General features: G+C 45.0%; 1 protein-coding gene across 3 annotated transcripts in view; it reads right to left on the bottom strand.

The window, feature by feature from the left end:
- Tenm4 (teneurin transmembrane protein 4) overlaps nt 1–26,261 on the bottom strand; it is a 775,468-nt gene that overhangs the window by 522,987 nt on the left and 226,220 nt on the right. For all 3 annotated transcript variants that reach the window (XM_017800880.2, XM_017800882.2, XM_017800881.2), the window contains exon 3: nt 16,955–17,053. In XM_017800880.2, the coding sequence (XP_017656369.1) occupies nt 16,955–16,964 (10 nt within the window). In that variant the 5' untranslated portion in view covers nt 16,965–17,053. The remainder of the gene's footprint in view (nt 1–16,954; nt 17,054–26,261) is intronic.

Here is a 26,261-nt window from a genome sequence, read left to right as displayed (position 1 = left end):
TCTCTCTCTCTCTCTCTCTCTCTCTCTCTCTCACTCTCTCTCTCTCTTTTTCTCTTGAGTCTGTGCTTCTTTACTTTCAATAAAGTTTGTTACCTTTTGTGTCTGAAAAAAATATTTCTTTTTAATCGAAAAAAATTGTACTGAGATTGTGATGGTTGACACATTTCTGGGTATACCTGAAAGGGAGTTACTAGGCTGGATTAATTAAGGAAGACCTACTCTGAATGTGGTGGTGGGGGGCACCATTCCATAGGCAGGGCTTCTGAACTGGGTAAGAAGGAGAAAATGAACTGTGAAGCAGCATTGATCAGTCTCTTCTTCCTGACAGCAGACACACTGTCGTCAGCTGCCCCAAGTTCCTGTCATATTGCCTTCCACCACGATATACTGTATCCTCCAACTGTGAGCCAAAACAAGCCAACCCTTTCTTAAGTTGCTTTAGTAAGGAATTTTGTCACAGCAACAGGAAAAGTAACTAATATAGAGATATTTATAGGTTCACATGCAGTTGTAGGGAGCAATTCAGAGATTTCCTTCTGCATGTTCCCTAGTTTTCCCAGTGACTACATCTTGTGAAGGTATTGTTACAACTGGTGGGCAATCCACAAACCTTATTCACATTTCTTATTATATAATTTTATCATCTGTACACGTCTGTGTATCAGCACAGAAAGACACAGGACATGCCTATCACCACCAAGATCTCACCTGTTCTCGAGTGTGTGTGTGTGTGTGTGTGTGTGTGTGTGTGTGTGGTGTATTTTAAACATATTTATGTATTTCTTGGGGGGAAGGGTATGTGCCATAACATGTGTGTGGAGATCAGATGACAACTTTCGGGCATTGGTTTTCTCCCTCCACCACATGGGTTATGGGTATTGAACTCGCATCTTCAGCTTGGCAGCAAGAGCCCTTACCCTCTGAACCATTTTTCCAGCCTCTCTGTTGTCCTTTCCTAATGCCAGCCCCTCCTAACCCCTCCAGTCCCATTCATCAACTGTCAACCACTAATCCATTCTCCATTTCTAAAATCTTGCCACTTCCAAAATCAATGGACTCATATAATATCTAGGTTTTTAAGACTGACTTCTCTCCTTCAGCCTAATTCTCTAGAGATTCATCCAAGCCATTGGGTGAATCAATAGCCCATTCCTTTGTGGTGTTGAAAGAGTGAAAGCGCATGGAATGGATGGTCCACAGGTGGCCTCTGCATTTGCCCACTGGAGGGTGTCTAGAATTGCAGTGCTGCCTGTTTTAAATCTTCACTTGGGTGATGGGTATGCAGATTCTCACTGTATTCTTTATCCTACTGTGTGAGATAAAGAATGTTTCTTAATTGAAATAGAGGAAGGAGAAAAGAGATGACAGAGATGCTGGGCCAGCCACAAACCTAAGTGAGCACTTAGTCTGGTGTTCCTGAAGTGGGCCTGGGTACTCACTAGCCTGAGGCTTTCGGCCTTTCACAGAGCACAGAAGCCTGACGGAATGAAATCTGGCATCACCATAGGGACCTTGAGAAAGACCCAGAATGGAGGCAATTGGCTGCCTGAAAACACTGGAATTTAGAATGCTGACTGCAAAGGCAGAATTTTCCTCTACGGAGGTAAAGCTGTTTGGGACTTTTGTTGCCTGTGAGTAGGTAATGAGGCTCCAATGCTCTCTGTGTCTCCCAGGTGCAGGGGAACAGGGTGGAGCTCTGGCTTCCTGTGTACCTCCCACACCGCTCACCTGTGGCTTTAGCCGTCTTTGCCTAAATCCTTGCAAACATCTATTATGAATTTCCTAGTCCCGGGAAGAGCAAAAGGCTGGACAGAGTCATGCCACAAATATCTGGTGGGGGCACTCCTAGGTTTCAGACATTTTCCTGCCCACAAGAGCTTCCAAAGCTAAAACATTCAGTTACGCTTCCTCTCTGCTCAGAGAATGGTGATGTATTGGGAAGGTCACAGAGGTGCTGCCACTGTTGCTGTGGGACAGAGGCAGGAGCATGACAAGCATCCTGAGGCTGGGGCAGGCTGTATACTGGGAGCTCACTTTCCAGGGGCATGCAGGAGCAAGGTTTCTATAGTTTACACTATCCAAGGATCTGGATGCCGGCCCCCAACCCCAAGACAAGGCATGGTCCTAGGAAAGGCAAACAACATGCCTTTCTTCTGACCTGGGCACTTGACTTGATGCTCCCTGGGACCTACCTGCTACTCTCAGTTTACACAGCCAGACAGGGCCAGACCTTAACCTACTCACTGCTCTCCTCTGAGACATCACTGCACAATGGGGGATGGACATGTCCTTTGCAGTCAGGAGGTTCTGGGTTCAATCTGTAGCTCTGCTACTTGCCCCCTGAACAAGATTTTCTGGAAAATTCCCTCCTGCCCTGGACCCAAATGGCAGAGGGGGCTGGATAGATGACATTAAAGGTCCCTCCTGCCCTGCAGCTCCTCCTGGAGTACCCACAGTGCCAGCAAGAATTGACTCTTATCTTCCTCAAGGTGCAGACTCTCACCTACCAATGGCCGTTTGTGAAGGACAAGGAGGAAACACGTAGCAAACACTAGCTGCCTGCACTAGGCTTTGAAAAGCAGATTACTTTCTCCTTTCTAAGCTAGCTTGTCTCCAAGGCTTCCAGGCTCCCAATCCTTCCTAGGGGAGGGTTTCTTTGAAGGCATTAAAGAGGGGAGCCGGGTGAGGCTGCAGAGGCTGGGGGAGCTATGGTACATCCTCCAGGTCACTCTGGATCTGCTGGGCCTGTGCCCTGACATGTTCTACGTAACAATAACGAACCGCTCACATACTGTTCCTCACTGCAGAAGACAGGCTTGTGGGGAGATAGCTAGTGTCAGGCAGAGGCCCTCTGCCTGGCTCTCTGGAACACAGTGACACTCCTTCACTCCTGGGTACACAGGCAAGTGTGCTGTCCTTTCTATGCCACTGATGTGGTAGAGGTGACATGCCTGTCATACCTGACATGCATAGGGCCAGACAGGAGTCAGAATGAAAGTAGAGTTGGAATGACTCTGACAGAGCTGGGACAGGGAGAGAGTCATGTTCACTGCTGGAGAGGAAGACTTCTCTCTCTCGGGCAAAGCATGGACTTCAGAATGGGACAAGCCTCCAGCCCTGCCCTGGGAAAGGCCCAGTGATAGCAATGGGACATGCGCCTGGGGGTAAAAGACAACCAGGATGAATTGCTCACCCTGGCCCTGTAATTTGTTCATCTGGGACAATGCCTGATTTCCTATCAGCCTCAATTTCCCTTCGTATAAAATAGAGTCAGAGTTTCTTGTAAAATGGAATTTCTAGGGCAAGGCACAGACTAAGAAACCGTTGTATTTTACATAATATGGAGTAACTTATTAGATCAGGACGTAGCCTGATCTCAAAAGGGATGATGATGATGATGATAACAAGGAAGGGAAGGATGATGATGATGATATAACAGTTGAGTTACTAAGTGACTGAAAAGAGAGATTGCATCAAAATAACAGTTAGTGACAATGTTAGTTATAACTAACAGGAGAGAACTTATCATTCAACAAACATATAATGAGGACCCAGGTATTATTCAGGAATTCCCACAGGCCCTCACTAGGGTGGGGAGGATGCAGACATGGAAGCCGGATTTTAGGGTTCCAGAGGAGGCTAACCCAATCTTTGTTTCTCAATTCTCCTTGCCAACCTCTATGCTTCCTGCCACAGGCTATTGTTCTCCGCCAACCACATAACATCTGCCTGGGCTTGAGTCAGTGGGTTCCTCCCTACGCAGTGATACAGAGAACTCAGAGGCCAGAGTTGAAGAATTGAAGTCTTCAAATTAACTGGCAACAAAGAAGAAATACCCTTGCAAACCTCAGCATTGCTTGAGCTCCCCAGCTCCAACAGATTGAACATCACCGAAAGGATCACTCCACACCCCCGCCTCATGGGACTCCAAGAACTCTGGGACAGTGTACACTGAACATCTTCCTGGGGACAGAGGGAAGAACTCACCTGTGGATCCTCTCCCTGGTCCCCAGCATAGACTAGTGGGAAAGCATCCTCAACAAGACTCCTCAGTACTGGGCCTTCTGAACATGGAGCTAAAACAATGGCCTCTCTAACATAAGGTCCCTCCATGTGCCTGGGACCTTATGTATGTGATTTCATGTGATCTTCAGAACAACTTGGTGAAGGGAGATGTTGTTCCACTTTGTATGCAAGGAAACAAAGGCAGAGTGGCATTAATGTGTCCTGCGTTCTAGGCTTTCAACAAGGGATGCAGCTTTTGAACTGGGTTGTGGCTCCAAGGCTGCTCATTTGGTTGCTCTGACAGTGGTTACCATTGCTGTTGATTACGACTGCCTATTCCAACTACCAAGACGCCTTTATAGACTTCTTGTTCTAGCTCACTCCCTATCTGCTATGCAATCTCAGTTCCATAGAAATACTGTAGGCCTATTTCTATATTGTAGCCCCTGGGGATCCACAAACATTTCAATAACTAATATTTTTTACCCCGAACTCCTAAAGAACAATTTTACCCCCTGTAGGGATGATACTGCCCCCCTAATGGGTAAATTTTACCAGTGGTTCTCAAAGGTGGTTCCTGGAAGGAAAAATACAACACTCACCACAGTCCAAACTCCAGAAAGGGGAAGCAGAGAGACCATTTTTCTGAGCAATACTGTTTCCTCTTGAGAGACTGGCCATTTTGGGTCTTTTATTTCCAGCTCTTGCTATCATGCCTTGCATTTTTTTTTTAATGTGTATGTGTGTATTGCCTGCATGTAGGTAAGTGCACCCATGTCGTGCAATACCCATGGAGGACAGACGAGACTGTCGGATCCCCTGGACCCAGAGTTACGGACAGTTGTTAGCTCCCATGTGGGTGCTGGGATCCGAACCTGGGTCTTCTGCAAGAACAGTCAGTGTTCTTAACTGCTGAGCCATCTGTCCAGCCCTGACACCTTGCATTTTTGATTCATATGCTATTCCCTCTGAGAAGCCTTCCTGAGTACCTCTACCCAAAGCTGTGTTGGTTCCTTTTTGACACAATCATGTAAAACTCTAGGGTCACTGTCCACATAAGTGTCCTTACCCATAAGAACAATGACCATAACTTATCTATCTTATTATCTGTCTCTGCATTCTGGAACCTAACATGGGCACGGCACACAGGAGGTACTCAGAAAATGTGTGAATGAACAGATGAAGGTGGTGAATAACATTGTTTAGGCCACTGTGTTTCAACCAACTTGATCTTCATAGCAAAGACCAAGTCTGGACTGGCTACATCACAGCAGTACAGTGCAGGTATTCCTTCGGAATGTGGCACTTAGCAGGCACTTTTTACAAAATGAGTTTCCATTTGGCAATGTGCTTGGTGGTCAAAGCCACTTTGGGGCTACAACAAGCACAGGCTTAGAAGAGTGGTGACAATAATGTTGAGAGACAGGGATTACTATGGTGTGGAAACCTCCTCTCTGCTTCTTGACATACTGGGTTGACCTTGAAGCAAAACACTAAATAGCCAACCAATAATAACCAGGGAAGCCCTAACTGACAAAGTCCCACATTTATTCCAGTGAAAGATAGTGATGACTATTTTAGACTTTTATTTCCAGAAATATAGCTGCCTACTCACCCTAAAGAATTCTCCCAATGCTTAACAAATTTATCTTTAAATGTATAGCTAAGCTGGCAAGGAGAAGAAGGAAATCCTCAAAGGACAATATACCGCAAGATAACACGAATCTACAGAGGTTACATGTGGAAAGTGATGACTGTACTGAGGGTATCTGCCTTGGTGGTCTTGAGGCTTCGGGGTATGAAGGATCAACCAAAGGAAACAAAGCTGCAGATCTTCAAAAGGCATGAGGACAGAATGGGATCTGAATCTACAGCGAGGATTCCAAAGGCAACAGCTATAATTTTGGAGAGAAGAGGAACTAGAAAAGCCCAATATCCTATACTGTGAAGGAGGCACAACTTAGCCCTGACAGAGGAAAAGGGAAAAGAAAAAAAGACCCCTGAGACTTTCCAATCACAAAGTGACCCTCACATGGCTTTAGACCTTCAATACGTATGCCAAAAAAAATAACTACCAAACAAAGATCCCAAAGTCCAAGTGACCCTAAGTAGGTAGTTTATTCCAGTGCCTCTCTCCTCTGGCAGAGCAAATGCAAATCCTTTCTATGGCAATAAGAAATTCATAATGTTTCAAAACCATGAAATCACACAAAATCAAAAAAATACAAGAGGAAACAAGCCACCATGAGCAAGAGAAGCAGGGACAGTGACTGAGGGGGACCAGACCTACATGTACAATAAGTACCCAAACAATCAGACTCAGAAAATCAAAATAATGGGTACAATATTTAAAGAAATATTATATGGATATGAAAGTATAAACTAAGGATATGCTGTCAAAAAGGTGGACCGAAATATCAGTAAGACTAATACAGAAACTTCTGAGGGCTGCTGTTCTAAGTTTGACTTGAACTATTAGTATAGGACTTGATGTTAGAATAAAAAACAAAAAGCAATGTATATTGGGTCAATCACAGCCTGTCTCTGGACCCTGTTTCCTTATCTGCGAATAAAAGGTGGAACTAGATCATCTCATAAGAACAATTCTATTATGAACTAATATTCTTTCACATTTGATAGCAACTACTGGACATTTGTTTTTTGTGTTACCCATGTGAACCCATCAGTTCCTGCAATAGTCAAGAAAGGTGTGGGTTTATTGTAACCATTTTATATATCAGGAAGCTAATGCACCCAGAAAGAGTTAATATCTTATCTAGAGTCCAGAGCTGGTAGACCAGGATTGGTCTCCATCAGTGTAATTCTCTACCACTTACAGTGTATGGCCTACTATGCTTGATGCTCAGCGTTCTGAGATTCCAGCTCCATGATCCTTTGACCTGTTAGGAGTCTAGACTAGAATGGGCTATTAAAAGCAACCAGAACACTAACCCCAGGGGGATGGCAAAAACCCCACAAAGTTAATTATCAATGATCAAAGATCACTAAGTAAATCCTGTTGGCAATGCCTTTGCTTATTTGGGCAAGAGCTACTTACAACAGAGTAGCAAACAGTGACAGATTGCTGAGGCTTATCTTCTAAACACTCACTTATGGAAAATTCTCCATTCTGAAAGCATTCTGCTCTACGCTGTTTTTTTCATGTACAAACTGGGCTGGTAAGACCTAATATCATTAGTTCTGATAGGGTTAAATGAGCTCATACAAGTTGGGCATAGAGCTAACACTCTGCAAATGGTAGCTTTACATACTGTTTTTCTTGTACTTCCTCACCCCAGTGGGAAAAGGTTGGGTTTTGTGGCAGATGACCTTGAGTCAATCCAGCCTCCCCACTACCCCCGCTTTCTCTCTATATGACTTCCAGTCACTGACCCTTTCTGAGGCTCCATGGCCCCATCTGTGAATCAGAAATAACAGTGCTTACTTCTCCCGGTAGTTGTGAGGGTTAAATGGACTGTGAAATACTCAGCACAGTGGTTGACATCTAATAGGTCTTCAACAAATGTCTCTTCTCACCCCTGGAGTGTTTTCTGCACACTTGGCTTTTCCACTATGGTTAGAATCCACAGAGGCAGAGGATTCCCAGCCTCTTGTTGACTCATTGCTCTTTTCCAATGGGGGAACTTCTGCAAAAGCCCTAGGAGGTAGAAGATGTCTAAATATATTCCTTTCACAGTAGGCAAGTCAAGGCAATGCAGTTATAGAGGTCCACAGCCTTGAGAATGGGTGTTTAGACCCCTACCTTGGCTGCTTTGGCCAAATTGATCACAGAGGTGTGCAGTCAAAGGCGCAATTAACAGCAGGAAAGCAAGCCTTATGTGATTTGGTAATTGAATCCACTAAGGATAACGCACCGACCTTCCATTTGTAAGTAAACTAGACATTGAGCTTGTAAATGGCTAAATGGCTCTGTGAACACTTTGACACCACACACACACACACACACACACACACACACACACACACAACTGTGTATTACTCTGAGGGTGTGGGACAGGTAGATAAGAATGACGTGATGAATGACATGAGGGTTTCTGAAGGGAAGTCATATCTACACTAGTGGGTAGACTCACATTGCTGATCCCAACCCTGACAGGATTTATGAATAGGTAGATCTACACAAGGCTTCGAAGTGGCTGCCTGGTCATTGCCTTTTACAACACAGGAGACTGGGACCAGAAGAGGTTCTGTTACAGGGACTCCTGTTTGAGCAAACAGAACTGTGGACTTCAGGCTCAGTCAAGTGGTACTTTTGGGTTTCAAAACAAGTTAACTAGTCCTTCTTCCTCCCTAAACATATACATGTGTTTGATTGGTCCAGGAATAATAATTAAACAAAGACTAAGTGTTGGAAGATGATGGTGGTATGGGAAAGCAATGGGCACCCCAACTCTCTGAGTGAAGATTGAGGTACAGACTCAAGGAAGGAAAAGTAGCCATGACATAGCCTGAGTAGACACCCGTGTGAGGTTGTGCTGCTGTGGACACCACCCCAGAGCAAGAGCCTGGCTCATTGTGGGGCTAGATTCAGCATTTCCTCTTGGAGTTATTTCCAAAGGACAGGGCAAACAGCTCTGACTTCATCGTATCACAGCTATGCATTTCTGAGCAAGATTCTTCTCTGAGTCACAGTTTAACCACTAAAAATAGGGAGAGTTCTATGTCATACAACCACAAATATGTAGGTTTTCATACTGGACACAAACCATTCAACACATCTACCACTGATATGACCCATATTAAGACCTCAATAAATGTTCCTTTACCCTTGATGAGCTGATGTCACTGGCACTACATATAACAATACAATCTTAGCCTCATGTTCTAGCTTCTTTCTTTTGGTATGATAAAAACTTGGGGAGGAAAGCGTTTATTTTATCTTACATCTCCCAGGTCACAGTTCATCAATGAGGGAAGTCAGGGTAGGAGCTAAGGCCTGAAACTGAAGCACAGACCGTGGAGGATCCTGCTTACTGGTTTGCTTCTCTGACCTGTGCTCAGCCTGCTTTCTCATACAACTTAGGACCACCTGCCCAGAGGTGGCAATGCCCACAGTGGGCTGGACCCTCCTGTATCACTCAACAATTAAGAAAATGCCCCACAGACATGGTCACAACCCAGTTCAATGGAAGAAATTCTTCAGTTGAGGTTTCCTCCACCCAGGTATGGCAAGCTAACAACTGAAGCTATCCAACACATCTCATAAGGTTTATTTGCGTCATTATTTTTACAGCAACTTGACAATGTCTGAGTCACTAGTACCTTTGGCTGATAGCAGCTTGGGTTTCCATCTTAACTGTGTTCTTGCTTGAATGAAAAGGAAGTCAAGCACAAGTGGGAATTAATTGCTGTGTACCAAAGCTGCCACAGTAGACTTCAAAAGGTGGGAAAAAGCATTATTGGCATTTTTGTTCATCTTTCTAAGAGTTACAAAGTCGATTGGGAAGATATGATTGAACTCTCTCTCTCTCTCTCTCTCTCTCTCTCTCTCTCTCTCTGTGTGTGTGTGTGTGCAGTATATACTTAGGTGTGTGGGGTGAGGTTGTGGTGAGTGTCCTGGTCTGCCACTCTCTATATTATTCCCTCGAGGTAGGGTCTCTCAGTGAACTTGGAGCTGGGCTGGCAGCCAGCAAGCCTCAGTAATCGTCTTTCTCTGTCCCCCACAGTGTTGAAATTATTGGTGTGTGTGGCCACACCTGGCTTTTTATGTGAGTGCTGAGAATCTGAACTCAGGTCCTTATGTGTGACTAGCAAGTGTTTTGCCCACTGAGCCATCTCCCCAGCCCCAAACTATATATATATATATTTTTTTACAAAGCAGTATTGGGGGCGGGGAGCTGGAGAGATGATGACTGCTCTTGCAGAGGACCCGAGGTTTGAATCCCAGCACCCACATGGCAGCTAACAACTGTCTGTAGCTCTAGTTCCAGGGGATCCAACACCCTCTTTTATCCTCTGCAGGCACTGCATGACACGAGTGCACTTACATACACTCATGGACATAAAATAATAAATAAACAAATAAAATAAAAAAGCAGTATATAGCAGTAAACATTGAAGTCGGACCAAACCAAAGGTGCCAAGATCATGTGTCACACTATGAAACACAGTCATGGGCATTTTAGGCAGATTGGCTTGAGTTTAGAGTTTGAATCTCAGCTTTACCACTTATTATCAAGGTATCCATGGTACAGGAGACGGCCTCAGTGGATTCATCTGTGTAGTGGGGAGAATCCCACGTAGTAGATTTGCTAGTAAGATAACATGGAGAACTCGTGGTGCACAGTGAGCACTCACTTGTCAGTCTCCTTCCTTCATTTCCTCATCCCCACTTCTCTTCTGGATAATGGACATGGCTTTATTTGCTAATGAACTGGAATTAGCTGGGATGCTTTTCTGTGCCTCTTGGTGACTGTGGTCCCCTGAATATATACATGTATACATACCATTAGGGAGAGGCTTGCACAACAACTTTATTTTCCTGTTCTTTTACTAACTTCTGTTTATTTTTTCTAAATTAAAAAAGTGAAAATAAAAACAACCTCACAAAAGAAAAAGTCTATTAAATGATTATTTTCTACAATGATTATCAAAGAACAGTTCAGCTGTTTCTCTAAATTGACTGATCTGATAGCTGTTACATCATTATGCCAATTTTGAAAGAGATGCATCTTAGCTCTGGAAATTGTTATTGAATATGTCAATGCTGTTGTAATGAAATGCTTCTTCTAATTATGTGGTTATTAAATAAATAATTTTTAAAAAGACAAAAAAAAGAAAACAATAATAATGAATCACCACCGATAACCAACATGAGGCTCTGCAAAATGTGTTTCTTCTCTCAAGAAGTTTCAATGCACAACAACTTTCGATGATTCCTTGCATCCTAGGCAACAATCACAGAAAGCCCTGTCTGACCCCGCTCCCCGCTCCCACCCACACCGACATCTCAAACTTTCTACACAGGCCTCAGATTCTTCTGAAATCCTGTGTTTGACCACTTTTCTGCCAAAATGTTCACTGTAGCGGCAGCAGCCAGATGGGTGCTGAGAGGAGTGTATCTGACTTGGGGTGCTAAGGGTGAAACAAGCTTCCCAGCCCCCACGGCAACCATGGGTAGGGATTTTGCTAAGGGGGCCAGGATGGGAGGAAGAGTTTGGGGACCAGGGGAATATTAGCACAAAGACTGGGCTCCCTACAGCACCCAGACCCCATCCCAGGATTCCTGCCACTGTCCCTCACACTGAGCTCATGCTAGTCTTCCTGCTGCCTACTGGACCCCCCCCGCCCCAACCAGGAAGGACCTCACTTCTGTATATTGGTTTTTAAAGCATGGCAAAGGATCCTTGAGAGTTCCAAGATCCTTTCAGATGCTCTGTGAGATCAGACTGTTTCTAAGACTGTTCTGACTTCAATGGCCCTGTTCCTTCTCACCAGCCCATGAGCGGAGGTAGAGGCATCCAGACTGACTGCAGAGCTGGCCAACTGTCGAAGAGATTCACCATCCTGCCAAATGATACCTTTCTATCTAGTTCTGGTTTTGGGATGGGCAAAGAAATCAGTTTTTATAGATATGTATTATTGCTGTTGATAGTAGGGTTTGCTATTTTTATATTAAATAAGTTGTGAATATCACTCTTTAACATTTTACTGCCCATTATTAGTATGAAAAATAAATATAGATCTATCTCTATGTCACAGTTGACTTTTCCTTGCTGCCTCTTGGATCCCATAGTAAGGGGATCTGTATGCTGTGGCCAATAATATTGACGAGTAAAACAGGGCCCTGGGCTGGAGAGATGGCTCAGCAGTTAAGAACACTGGTTGTTCTTGCTGAAGACCCAGGTTTGAATCCCAGCACCCACATGGCAGCTAACAACTGTCTGTAACTCCAGTCCCAGGGGATCTGACAGCCTCTTCTGACCTCCATGGGCATTGCACCACACAGGTATACTTACCTACATGTAGGCAATACACATACACATAAAATAAAAAAAAATAAACAAAATTAAAAAAAAAAAAAAAAAAACAGGGTCCCGAAAACAGAAAGCCCTCTGCCCATGGACATGTCGTGGCCAAACCCTTCTGTCGTGCCTTATAACTCCAGAGTTGTTCTGTCTCCTTCCTGTGAAAGCCTTTAATAGCAAACCAGCTCTCTCTCTCTCAGCTGGATCCTCTTCCCAGGCTTAGGGAGGTAAGGGATGGAGGCTTTAGTAACGGAAAGGCTGGGCCACATAAGCAACTGTCTCTGATTTACATTTGCTGGGTGACCACAGCTGTTGAATACCTTTTTATATATGTATCAACCACTTTTGTAATTTCTTTGAATAAGTATCTTTTTTAAAAACTCTTTTCTCCTTTTTATGTTACATTGTTTGTCCTTTTATTGTTGAATTGTGTTCTTTGTGTATTATAGATATGAATTCCTAATCAGATATATGATCTGCAAATACTTTCTCCCATTTTATAGTTGTCTTATGAACCACAAAACTTTAAAATTTTGAAGTCCAACTTACCTATTTTATTCCTCCTCTCCCTTTGTATAGGTGCCAAACTACTGCCTAATCCAAAGTTATGAACATATTTACTCCTGTTTTCTTCTTAATGTTTATAATTTTAGCTCTCAGATGTAGGTTGATAATTTACTTTGAGGTCATTTTGCATATAAGTAAGGGCTTTCAAGCTTTTTGGTTTATTTATTATTTTATGTGTATGATTGTTTTTCCTGCATGTATATAGGTGCACCTGTGTATCCAATGACTGTGGAGACCAGAAGAGGCCATTGGATTTGGAGCTGGAGTTAAAGACAGTTGTTAGCTGCCATGTGGTTGCTGAAAACTGAACCTAGGTCCTCTGCAAGAGCAGCCATTGCTTTTAACCTCCAAGTCATCTCTCCAGCCTGACTTTCAAGCTTTTCTATGTAAATATCCAGCTATGTCAGCATTAGCTACTAAAGACATAACTTTTTTGTGCCTTAGAAACCTTACCTTACATCTGAACTTAAGAGACCATCCTATAAAGCACTAGGAGTATTTAGTGAGATACAGCCTGTGGTGTCTCTGGTATGAAACAGTGAATGTCTACAAATGAAGGAATGAACAGCAAATCTGGAAGGGTCCTAATCACTGGCCATCATTTCTTCTATCTGACCAGGCTGTCAATCTCTGAAACTCCTTAGATGCAAGGCCCTATTGCGTTGTCATGTGGCCCTATGAACCTGTTGCATGGCCCGTGCCATCCTTAAGATGTTGGCTGGCAGCCTCTCTCCTGTACATCCCTGTGTGGTCCTGATTATTTCTTTTTCTTCCCTCCTTTTTGTCCTTTCTAACTTTCTACCTTAATTTTATGGATTAAGTGCTTTTTATCTTGATTACTTGATTAATTAATTTTAATTGTGAGCTCACTTAAATCTGTTATGGCATGGGGGTAAAAAGGCATGAAGGAGTCAGTCCATTAATTAAAAGGCCCCTAATTTAATGACTGCAAAGTGATGCCCCTATAGGGATAAGGGGGTTGATTCAGGTCACCCTGTGTGCAGTGTCAGAGATGGGTCTGTATGAAGCTGACTCCTGGCTGTTTACATCCCTTTCTCCCTTTCCCTCTCAGAAAGATCCTTTTACATCATGTCTCCCTCCTCCTTGGTGTTTGCAACACTTCTAGATTTAGTTTCGCTCTGAATTTCATTAGTGTCCCATTTGCCTCCTCTTCCTGATCTCTGAGGCAGGCAGTAAGCAGGAGGAGGTCTTGCTGACAACCAGGGCTCCCCACTGCCTGACTGCAGGCAAAGAAGACATACAGAGAAGGAGCCCAGGGACCCTGGGCTTTAACTGCAGACAGAGTTCGGCTTCATTCAGCTGAAGCCAACAAACAGTAACTGGGTCCTGGCTGTGTGGCAGGCTCAGAGACCAGGGGCTTCTTGCCCTGGAAACTCCTGGTTCTCAGGGAGATGGGTGGACAATGCTTGTGTGATATGCTGCAGGGACCTCTGCTCCTTGGCAGGCAGAGGAAGTCTACCTCCTTGTAGAGGGGGGAAAACAGTGGACATATCCTGACCTGAGGGTGCAGCACTGGTCAAGGCAGGGCTGCTGGGAATGGCAGGGAAGCGAGCAGCAAAGGAAATTGTACATCAGTCAATACTCATTCATTCACGCACTCTGCCTGCCTTTACTGAATGTCTGCCACATGCCAGGCATGGTTCCAAACATGAGATAACTGCAGGGAACTGCATGAAGGATCTCCATGCCCTCCTGGAGCCTAAATTCTAATGGGATAGGTTAGAAAATAAACACACTTATCTAGCAATATATACCGTACCTGGTGGAAAGAAATGCTATGTAAAAAGTTTCAAAGAAGAGCGTCCCAGAAAGACCTGGACTGGGAGGGCTGGTCCTTCCCACAGGGTGGTAGGACCTGGACTGGGAGGGCTGGTCCTTCCCACAGGGTGGTAGGGATGGCTCTGCCCTTCACACACTTCTTGCTGCTCCTCTGACCTCTGCAGCCACTCGGGTAACTAACACACCTGTATCGAGGGCCTCTAAGCCTACAAAGGCAGCTCACTGGGACAATGACTTCAGATCTGTTGCCGTTTCCTTTGCCAGAAGTGTTTTCTCGAAAGCTATGGAAAGCCTCTATGCTTTATGCCCTGAAGCAGAAATGCTTTTATGGTTCAGGGAGTACCAAAGAGATAAATTGCATGAGAGACCAGTGCAGAGAGAGCTAGGTGGGAAGAGGACAGGGAGGGTAGAAGCGGGGAGGGGGCAGATCATATCGGTATGGGTAGGTGGTAGGAAGGCATCTATAGCTTTTCTTCAGCATGAGGCAGGCAGTCACAGGAGGATTTGTCAGGGGAATGATGTGACCTGGGAGGTACTATGACAGTTGCCTCTGTGCTAGACAGAGGAGAGAACAAGGCTGCCAAGGTCAGTGAGCAGGGTACCATCAGAATCCAGGACTGTGACAGTGTCTGGACCAGTGGAGACAAAGGAGGTGCTCAGAGGGAAGAAGCAAGGACGGAATACAGCATAGAATGCAGGGGTGGGATGGTGGGTAAGAACTTGCTTGCTGCTGCCAAACTTAACTGTGACCCCCACCCTGCCAAATTCACTTCTTTCAACCTAATATTTTCACTCAGTGTCTTCCTTCCCTCCCCTGGTAGAGAAGAGCTCAACAAGCCTTGCTCTGGGCCCAGCTCTGTGGGTGTCATCATCATGGTGATGAGCAATTCAGTCTCCCTCTGTCAGAGCTGACATCTACCTCCAAGGTGTAGCACTGCAGGGTATTGGGGAACCAAGGAGAGAAAGCCCTGGTCAGAGAGGGGCTTAAAGGAGATGAAAGGAATACATTTCTAAGGTTTATATGGAGTGGGATAGACTCAGTTACCTCTTTTTCTGTATCCAAAGTCATTGTTGCATATGACCCTAGGTGGGGCTGAGGGGCAGACCTTCTGCTCCTACCCTATCCTGCTGAGTGATGCTCAGTTTTCTTATCTTAAAAATGGGGCCATAGGAACTGGCTCATGGGTTGTGGGTGTTAAGTGAGATGTATAAATCAAGCCTTGGGTATGATGCCTCAATAAATGGGATCTCATTTTACCTGTCTCTTCATATTAAAGTAAAAAAAAAATCTTGGAAGATCTTGGAGCACCATCTGTCTAACCTAGAGCATTGTCTTAGCATGCTGGTACATACGCTTCAGGTATCAGAAGCTACCTCAGCTTGCTCCTTCCCTGGGCTGTGGCAACTACTGCACACATCTTTGTTGAACAGCTAAATGAGTGGTGGAAACAGAGGTTATGGGAGGTCTGAATTTTGACATTTTGCAATTGAGTGACTTTGGACAAGACAATGAATGCCCCTGAGCCTCAGCTGCTGACCTGGAAGACGGACATAATTGTCTACTCCGGCACAGATGCTTAGGGCTCATTCACTATCCAAACCTTTCCCAGAACCCTGAACATCAGGCGGGGGCTGTGATGGCCCATGGGCAGGCTGAGTGGGTCACTGATCCAAAGTACTTCAGAGCCAATAACTACTACTATCCACTGCTGATACCAAGACTGACACATGTTCTGGGTAGTGCGCAGGGCTTTCTACCCATGTGCATGAGCCTTTAGCACGAGTAAGAAACAGAACTTTGCTCTGTTCAGCCACCAGGATTCTGGAGTTGACTCATTACTGCAGCATTAAGGAGCCCAAAGGGTCCACATGTCACCTCATATGACTTCTCAGAGGTTAAGAATCAGCTTGGTGCAAGTGGGTGCAGAGTAGGTCTTTAATGAAGAGCTGACTCCCCTGCCCTCGCTCCTGTCTTTGCCTCTGTAGCCTCCTTCACTAGGACCTAATACCATGCATGATGCTGCCCTTCTCTGGGCCACACTCCTTCCAGAGAGACTTCTTGGACCCTGGAGTACCTCCCTTATGACAATTTCCCACTCACTTCTCTCTTCCTATTCTGGAACTATGTCTTTGGTCTCACCACCAGCTCCAGGACCTGCACAGTCATCCCCTGGATGAGAGCTGGAAGCCACCACTGCCCTTGGTTGTCCTGGACAGACCTGAACATGCCTATTTGCTGCCAGCACCATCATTACACCTCTGATGGATACCCAGCCCCTGTCTACCCTGTCCCCTTCACCATGCTGTCATGCTTGTAGTTTGAAGTGGAGGCAGAGCCTAGAGACAACAGGCCTGCAACAGTGCTATAATTGGCTCACCAGGCAAATAAGTTAAGACATTTCAGCTCCCAGAAGCCTTTGCCCTCCCTTACCCTCAGTCCCCCTATTAAGAAGTTCACTGCCACTGTTACTTGACTTCCTCCACTTTCTACACAGTCTGAAAAATACACACATGTTCAGATTCTAAGTCGCATTCCTCATCAAGCCTCAAGCTTAAAGTTGACGACGGAAAATCAGAGTGAACAGGGGACTTACCTGGCTCCATGTCAACACTTTGGGAAGAGTTGGTGTCTGCAGGTCCTGCAGCCCTCTCTCCAATGTCATTGGATCCTGGAGGACAGGGTGGGATGCTTTCTGTAGAAGCAGAGGAGACTAGATTAAGCAAAGTGACAACATGGTTGGTTGCCAATGGTTTGTCACAGACCCCCTCCCTAGGAGTTACTACAGATGCATGCTAGTCGTAAGCTTGTTCCTGGTCTCATGGTCATGAAGAAGAGCAAGTGGGGTTGTGAACTCTGCAGACACCCAACCAATACATCCTCCCCACAGCCTTTCCAGGAGGCCTAGGAGTGACTCCACCTGTGCTGAGGTTTCCTCTTGTTGGGAGAGTGATGGCCTTGTCTTACAGTCATTGCTATATGTATGTTTTCTTGTGGACCTCTTCAGGCAGGAACTACGTAGCTGGTCTCTGCAACCCACGCGCTCAGCACAGAGTTTGGAGTGGAAGAGTAACTTTTTGATGAACAGAGAAGATTGTTCCTCTGCTGTGATGGGATGGAAGTCACACAGCATGGTACTGAGCCCCAGGGGTACTAGCTTTGTGACAGTTCTGTCAGTGGCTTGCCAGGTAAATGTGAAGCATCTCTCTGAGCCTCAGCATCTGGCTTATGAAAGGGACCTACTTCCTTACAGTCGGCCTGTGGAGTGTCAGGGTCACCTGGGCAGGGGTCCTCCCATGAAAGAGCCCTGCTCTGGCCCTTATGCTGCCGCAACCTCTGCAAATAACTTCCCCTTTCTAAGCCTCAGTTTCCTCATCAGGAAGAAGAACATTCTGGAGTGGGTGGCATGTAGGTACTTTTTGGTGCTAGAATTCAACAACCATGGATTTGACTCATCTCAGCATTAGTTGTGTCTTTACATAATAAACACTTATCAAATGAATGCAAGAAATTCCATCCCATTTGAAAGAAAGGTAAGGAGAGGCTATATGGTTTTAAATCATTGGCCTCAAGTTATTGCATCAAGAGGAACTGGAATTTGAGCACAGGCCCTCAAAGACTCCAGGCCCATAGAGCATCCTAGATACATGAATACCCCTAAATGTCCACTGTATGAAGAACTTACAGGCTGAAGAACTGTGAAAGTGCTTAAGGTATCTAGTTTTTGTTTTCAAACTATTATTTGAGAAGTTCTCCAAATAGGTATTTTCCAAGTATACCTAGGAACCCAGCTAAGAACTCATTAAATGTCTCTTATGAGGTGAAGAATTATTGGTAATTTCTATTAAAAACAAAATTCTCGTAAGTGTGAACATTAGATAGCTTCCCCTGGATTTCAGATGTTTCTTTACTGCAAATTCTAATTATTCTAAGCAGAGAATAGCCACCAGGTAAGAGTGTTTCCAAGTGCCCAAGTGCAAGTTCTCTGTCCTGGCCCCAGGGTCAGGCACCCCTGACCTATGAGCTGAGACAGAGCAATGAGAGAGAAAGTCTGGAGGTAAAGCTAGAAAAGTCTGATACATTATAATAGAGGGCCAAAGAGATGGCTCAGCTAGTAGAGTGCTTGCCACACAGCATGAAGACCTAGGTTTTGGCTCCCCAGAACCTATATAAAACTGTGGGTTTGGCAGTGTGCACCTGTAATCCTAACAATGGTGAGATGGGAGGCAGAAATGAAAATCCCTGGAAAACTTGGTGAAGTTCCAGGTTAGTGGGAGATACTATCTCAAACAAAGAGGGGAAAGCACTTAAGAAGACACAGCCAAGGTTGTCAGAAGTCAGAAGTCAAAGCCTCTGACTTTCATACACACGTGCACATACATGCACCGGTGCATTTGCACACACATGAACATCCCCACACAGGAACATGTGCACACACACAATAAAAACATATACTTATAAAGATAAAAGTTAGCATACTAAGTAGGATATGTCTCTGATTCCATGTCTCTCAAAGGGCCATGGGACCAAGTTCCTGCTTATTGTGCGTTATTCATGAAACACTCATCCTCAGGCTTTCAAACAGAGCAGGAAGTTGTCTTGTTCTGCAACACCCATGGTTGAGATAATGCATGCCCTGTGTCTGGACCTCTCCCACGTGCCTTGTACCTTTTAGGATCTGTTGGGTTTGTTCCAAAGGATCCTGTAGGAGCCTCCATGTATCTACTGACCTGGGTGCCTGAAACACTGCCAAGGTTGTGGGATTCCACCTTGTCTGAGATGGCCGCAGGCTAGAGCTGCTGGCCTTGGCTTCTCACCTACAGGTCTCCCTAGCCTCTGGGGGAAGCTACAGAACCACGGCATTTATTGCTTGTCTACCTTCATCTTGGCCAGGGATTCAGGGAAAATCTTACCTCCTTTTTGGTTTTCTTCTCAGCATTCCTTCTCTTTCAAAGTACCTCCAGTAAGCATCACAATGATTGTTAATAAAACCAGGATACTCATGGTTGCTGAAAAAGTTTTAAAAGTCTTCATATGCTGACACTCCACTGAGGGGATGTCCAGGAAGGAAGAGACAGTGACATCCATTCATCTACTCATTCATTCATTCATTCATTCATTCATTCATGTATTTGTATACTGAGTCTGAGCTGTTGTCCAGATACACTGAGGATCCAGAACAAGTCCTAACTTCTAGAACTCACAGATTGGCAAGGAAAACAAGGTGTGGCCATGAAGAACTAGGATGCCTGGCAGTTGTATAAGACATACAGATCAAACCTAATAAAGGGCAAGGACGGAGGGATCTCCTTGACTGACAGATCCAGAAGGACTTACTAGAGCATGTGTTGTGGACGCTCAGCCTTGTCCCAGAGATGGGTTCAGGGTAGGGAGCTTCAAACACGTACAGGGGAAAACATGACAAACACATGCTCTCATTCAGGAGTATGGCTGTGCACAGAGCCACATAGCACACTGCACTGAACAGAGAATGAGAGCATCAACAGGCATGGGCCTGGTCAGTTCCAGCCTGATTTGTACAAGTCCTATGTCTGAAGTATGTAGTGTCATCAGCCATAGGGTCTGGGAGACAACCAAAGACTATGGCGGTAGCCTATATTGTTTTGGGAGTCTCTTGGACTACCTTGACCATCAACTCGAAGGGAGATTCCCTTGCCTGGCATTGGGATTTTTGCAAGATAGCCTTTAGCTCTATACAGGCACACATATACACATTATATATGTATTTTTAAGTAAGCTTATAAAATAATACACTTCCCTATGGCTTTTTCAGATACCCTATTATTTACCTTTCTTTCCTCCTTTCTTCTCCCCAACCAAAGTCTCTCCATATTTTTCCCATTTCCCCTTGATAATGCCGCCATCCTACTATCCTCCTCTCTAGAGCGTCCTCCCCCAGCCTCACCCCATGGTCCCTTTCTGCTTTCCTGGCTTCTTCGGTTACTGCTTACCTACCCTCATCTAAAGACTTGGAGCTAGGTTCCAGAAATAAGGGAGAACATGTGGCATCGGTCTTTCTGGGGCTGGGTTACTTCACTCAGTCCCCGAGGACTAGCACTCACAATATCTGAAGGTGCTACATAAGCTGCCAAGGGAGAAAAGCAATCAGTACTCCTGCCTAGCTGTAAAGCCTGTGAATCACAACGATGGTCCATCAAAATATCTCTAATGGTGCAATAGTGACATTTATTCATTCATTTATTTTTTTTTATGATGAGTATACTGCCTGCATATGTGTAAGTGCACCTGTGCTGTGCAATGCTCCTAGAGGTCAGAAGAGGGCATAGAATTCCCCTGGAACTGGAGTTCCAAATGGTTGTTAGCTGCCATGTGGGTGCTGGGAATTGAACCTGGGTCCTCTGAAAGAGCAGCCAGTGCTCTTAACCACTGAGCCTTATCTCCATCCCCAATAGTGGCACTTTTCTCTTGGGGGTTACCAATAGCTGTCTAATCAATAGGAGGGAATTCTTGACTGTACTATAAATGTAGACAAATACTCATGGTTGGAGAGTCACAGACCCTAGAGGAGAACCTACCACTGCTGCTTTCCTAAACCAATATAATTTTTAACTATATTCTAAATAACTTATCCTTATATGCACAAAAACATGTTGCTCTCACCATTCATCAAAGAAGCTTCTTTTTGCAAGAGATGGAAACTATTACAGAGTTCCACAACTGGTCAAAAGACAGAGAATAAGTGACCATGAGGAGCCCAGGCCAACTGGTACATCTATAATGCAACCCTTACATCTAAGGCTCAGGCAATAGCATGGAAGAGGTGCAAAAAGATTGCAAAAGTCAGAGGACCAGGATGCCTGCTGGCAGATACGGTCTCCTAGACATGACACACACCCATGACATGCATCTGAACAACATGGTTGCCTAAAAGACACCTGCATAATGAGACTACCAGTTGACAGGCCAAAATGGATGGGGGAAATTTCACAAGGTTCTACCTCTAGATGAAGAGCTTCAGGCAATCAGTGGCTACTGAGGTAGAGAACTAGGTTTTTCCAGGGATGAGTTCCCTAATAGGTTATTCAATCCAAAGCGTCACTAAATGGACTCAGTAGACTGTATGTGTGTGTGTATGTGTGTGCATGTACATATGTATGTGCAATAATAAAGAATAGCGGAGCATGGTGACACACGCCTTTAATCTCAGCACTTGGGAGACAAAAGCAGGTAGATCTCTATGAGATCAAAGGCAGCTTGGTCTACATAGTGAATTCCGGGCCAGTTGGGACTACAGGGAGACCCTGTCTTAAAAACAACAACAACAAAATAATAATAACCAAAGAAGAAGTCACACTGTTGAGAGGGAGTTGGGGGAGGGAACATTGAAAGAGCTGGAGGAGGGGAGAGGGAGAGAGGGTTGGGTGAAAATGATGTAGATACAGTGCTAATGTATGAAATTCTAAATAAATAAATAAAATTTATAAGGAAAAGAAAAACAGGGAGGGTGCTGAATGCCAAGTCAGATGGCCAGCATTAGTTAGTAATAGGGAGTCATGGAGGGCTGTTGGTAGTAGAGAGATCTGCTATCCACAGGTGAGTTAGAAGAAGAGGCACCTGGGGCAGGAAGCTCATGGCTGTGTACCAGGTATTTGGCTGACTGTTAGGTATTTTGATCTCACTGAGCCTTCTGAATAACTGCAGGAGGTAAGCATTATCCTTTCTGACTTGCTGATAGGAGGCTTTGGGGGCTCTAAACCCTAATCCCCAGCTAGGAAGCAATGGAGACATGCTCTAAATCTGTTCTTTCCTTCTCGGGTAGGCTTGAAAGCTTGCTGTGGCTCTGTCCACAATCCCTGTCTACCCCACAAACCTGTGCTTCTGCTGAGGACACCTCCTGTATGTTCCAGGGTGTATGGAGCTCCATCGTCTGCTGGACCACCGTAAGGGAGGACCCTTGACTTCTTATGGTGTTTCCCACGCAGACCACAGATCAAAGAGGTAGCTGTTCCCTGAATTGGTCCTAGACAACACTCACTGTAATTCTTCACAAAGTGGGCAGGAAACCATGATTCTCTCAGGGAAGGGGAAGGAGAGCTCACTTTCATCTTTCCTTTCTCAGCTAAGATGTGCTCACTGCAGCAGTGGACTCTGAAATCCAGAGTAGCCTTTGTATACACACAGGGACCCAGTCTGTGAAACAGAATATCTGACAGCATCAGCATTTCTGTGCTCAGGGATGACCTCACCATTTAGAGAAGACTGCTGGGAGGACAGTCTCTTCATATGCCTGGAGCTTGTGCTAGACCTAGTGTCACTGTGACAAAATGAGAAAGCCAACCAAGGCAGGAAGAACTCGTTTTGTTTTGCTTGTTTGTTCGTCCATTTGTTCTTTGAGACAGGGTCTCACTGTGTAGTCCAAGCTGGCCTGGAACTCACTATGTAGACCAGCCTGGCCTCAAACTCACAGAGCTGCCTGCCTCTGTCTCCTGAGTACTGGGATTACAGGTGTGAACCACTATACCTGGCAGAAAGAACTCGTTTTGGCTCATGGTGCAAATCAAGGGCATCTAGATCCATTGTGATAGGCCTAAAATGAGGTAGAACATCACGGTGGCAGGAAGGCAGAATAGTAGCTGCTTATGTCATGGCAGCCTGGAAACAGGAATCTAGAAGGGGCCAGGAAGTAGGAATGAGATACCCTTCAAAGACAAGCCTCCAAGTGACCCGTTTCCTACAGATTCAAACCATAACAGATCTGACCTTTGCACTTGCAGCCTGAAAGTGATGAAGATGATTCTCTCCCATCAAGACATCAGTGACTAAAGTCATTCTTTTCATGGGATTAAAAAAGATTACATCATTTGATATGTGGACGATGATGGCAAGTACACTATGTACCTCACAATCAAGGGTGTACAGTTTTGATCAGGATGCCCAGGGCAGTGGCAAGAGCTGACGAAGTGGGTCTGAATTACACCTTGGCCAGTCACCAGCTCTGTGGCCTGGGGTAAATCTCCTAGCTTTTCTCACATTCTCTTTCAATGAGGATAAAAAGAATGAGTAACAAAGAATAAGTACCAGACCCTCAGCAAGTACGTAACAACGGGCCAGGATCATAATTCCTTCATCATTTTTTTTTTTTTTCGAGATAGGGTGTTGTCACGTAGCTGAGGCTGGCCTGAGACTCAGGACAATCCTCCTACCTCAGGTTTCTGGGTGCCCTTCTTGTCTTTTGATAGAAAACATTCTGGGCATTGCTATCTCCTCAGTGAGGCTACTATGGTAGCTAATATAGATGGTTAATATCACAGGATCTAGAATGACCTAGTGGACAATTTTCTGGGCATATCTGTTGAGGAAGTTTCTAGATGGAGTTAACGCGGCAGGAAGACCCACACAATTGTGTGTGACACTATTCCACCAATTGGGGTCAGAGACTGAATAAAAAGGAGCAAGCAAGCTGAGCACCAGCACTCATCTTTTTCTGCTTTCTGACAGTGTATGCAAAGTGAGCAGCTATCTGAAGCCCTTGCTGCCATGTCATCTCTGCCATGATGGACTGTGCCCTCAATCTGTGAGCCAAACAAACCCTTCCTTCCTTAAGTTGCTTTTGTCTTGTTGGGCATTTTCTCACAACATCAAGAAAAGTAACCAATACAGTTACACTCCTCCCCAACTGAAGATTGGATCTGGGGAGGAGAAATGTCTGAAGACACAGGGAGACGTTCATCCCTTTGACCTCCCATCATGACTAGTCATATCCTAGCTTTGCCTCTTTCTTTCTCACAAACTGGGACTACTTGACAGGGAATACCATCCCTGGATTCCCAGCTCACCCTGTGCCACCTCCTTCCACACTAGGTATCTTATTCTAAGACCTAGCCAAGCCATGGAGTCTTTAGCTCTTCTGGGATTTTCTATTACCAGCCTGGTTTAAATGATAACTTACACTTCCAAGAACATCAATCCTTTCAAAACTATCTCATTATCATGTAAATCATTAGCACAAAATTATTTCACCTTGTTGCTTTGCTGAGAGCTTCTGTTTCTAATCCAAGTCAATTACATGTGCCAATGTAGTCAATAACATCATAATATTGCCAATTCTCCCAGCTCTCTGCCCAGAATCAGACCAGGTTGAAAGATCTGGAAGCCAACAGAGTCTAACAGGGGAAGCATGAAGCATCAAACTAGATCCAAAGCCTCCCTGAGTGGCTGGGACAACTCAGGCCAGTGTTGGCTCAAGATGAATGCTCAGTATAGGTTAATCCCCTTCTCTGCCCCTGACTCTAGAGAAAAGCAGAACTATCAAATTTGCAAATCAGCTGGGAGAAAGGGGAAGACATACTACATCCCGAGTTGAGTTCAAGTTCATTTACAATATAGACTTTGGAAGCTTTTCTCTAAGGACTAAGAGGAACTGGCTATTTCATTTTAATTATAGCAGCTTCTGATGCTGCTAGTGGGTTCTAAGACCAATTTTCAGATTAGAGAGTAAACACACACACACACACACACGCACACACACACACCCATACACAAACTCACCAAGTGACACCGTCATATACCCAGAACAGCACTTTCTCCAGAGAACAGCTTCACCTTGAGCCAATCTGGATTGCTCTTCTTTGGAGAGATCCAGGTGAGAGCCCTACGCATGCTCACTCTGCTGCCTCTCCCCGCCGGCTGCCTCTCTGCCCTCAACTATGAAGACCAACACAAGAGCCCCTTGATATGATGGGATGTTCCAGGATGAGCAACTATACATTTTAAATATTTTATTATTATCCCCTGGAACTGGAGTTATAGATAGTTGTTAGCTGCCATGTGGGTGCTGGGATTCAAACCCGTGTCTTCTGCAAGAACAGCAAGCGTTCTTAATCTCTGAGCCACCCCTCCAGCCCCAGCTACACATTTTAAATGCACATAGGGGGAAATAAAGGCAGCAGATGGCTTTATGAAGTTTCCCTATGAGTTTTTAACTGGGGCTTTTACGCAAGGCCTCTGTGGGCAGAACAGGCTAACTCTGGATGTGTGCGAGTGTGTGTGTGTGTGTGTGTGTGTGTGCGTGCGCGCGCGTGCGTGCCCTGGTTCAGTAGCAGGATAGGCCTCATCTGCCATTTTCTTGTTTGGAGACAATATCCAGATATTTCCATTCAATATGCTTTCCAGTGGCTCATTCTGTGTGTACGCATGAGTGAGTTTCAACATCAGCCAAGGTAAGTGATGATCATGAAACCTTCCTAGGCCTATTACCCAAATCTGACCTTGGTATGTCTACGAAATGACTGAGCAGTGGTGCTACCAAGGGGATGTGTGAGAGAGAAGGTTGAGTATGTGTCCAGAAATGTTAGAATTCAAACCCCGAGTAGCTCAAAAAAGAGCCTCTATGAGCCAAAATTAATCCTTCCTTCATTAAGTTGTTTTTATCAGGTATTTTATTACAGAAATGAGAAAAATCTGCAAGACAGAACAAAGCACACAGCCCAAGGGAGGCAGACTAGAGTCATAGACAGCACAGAGCAAACTTCACAGAATTCAAACTCCCATCCCAGCTCTACCACATCTCTATCTTTCCTCTAGCTGGGGCAGTCAACACTTTCTTGAAGCCTATGAAATAGTAGCAAGTCTCTCTGTTTAGGATGGACTGGGGGAGTGTATCGCCTTAAACTAACAATCTTAGCTAACACTGCTATTAATATTTAGTGACTACCATGGCCATGGAAGTTAAGAAAAGGACTGAAATGAATGACTCCAGATGTCGAATCCATCAGGCTGGGGACAGAGGGCCAAGCAGGCCCACTGTTGCAAACACCGTCCTAACATGTCCCGTGGAGAAAGAGACCACTCCTGTCTGATTGTTACTCCTGCCCCATACAGTCTGATCCTCTTGGTGCTTTCTTTAATCTACTAAGAGCCAA

The sequence above is a fragment of the Nannospalax galili genome, unplaced genomic scaffold (genome assembly GCF_000622305.1).
Source record: "Nannospalax galili isolate Female #2095 unplaced genomic scaffold, S.galili_v1.0 scaffold278, whole genome shotgun sequence".
Lineage (NCBI taxonomy): Eukaryota > Metazoa > Chordata > Mammalia > Rodentia > Spalacidae > Nannospalax > Nannospalax galili.
The sequence above is the reverse complement of the archived record's forward strand: the minus strand, read 5'-3'. Positions and strand labels throughout refer to the sequence as shown.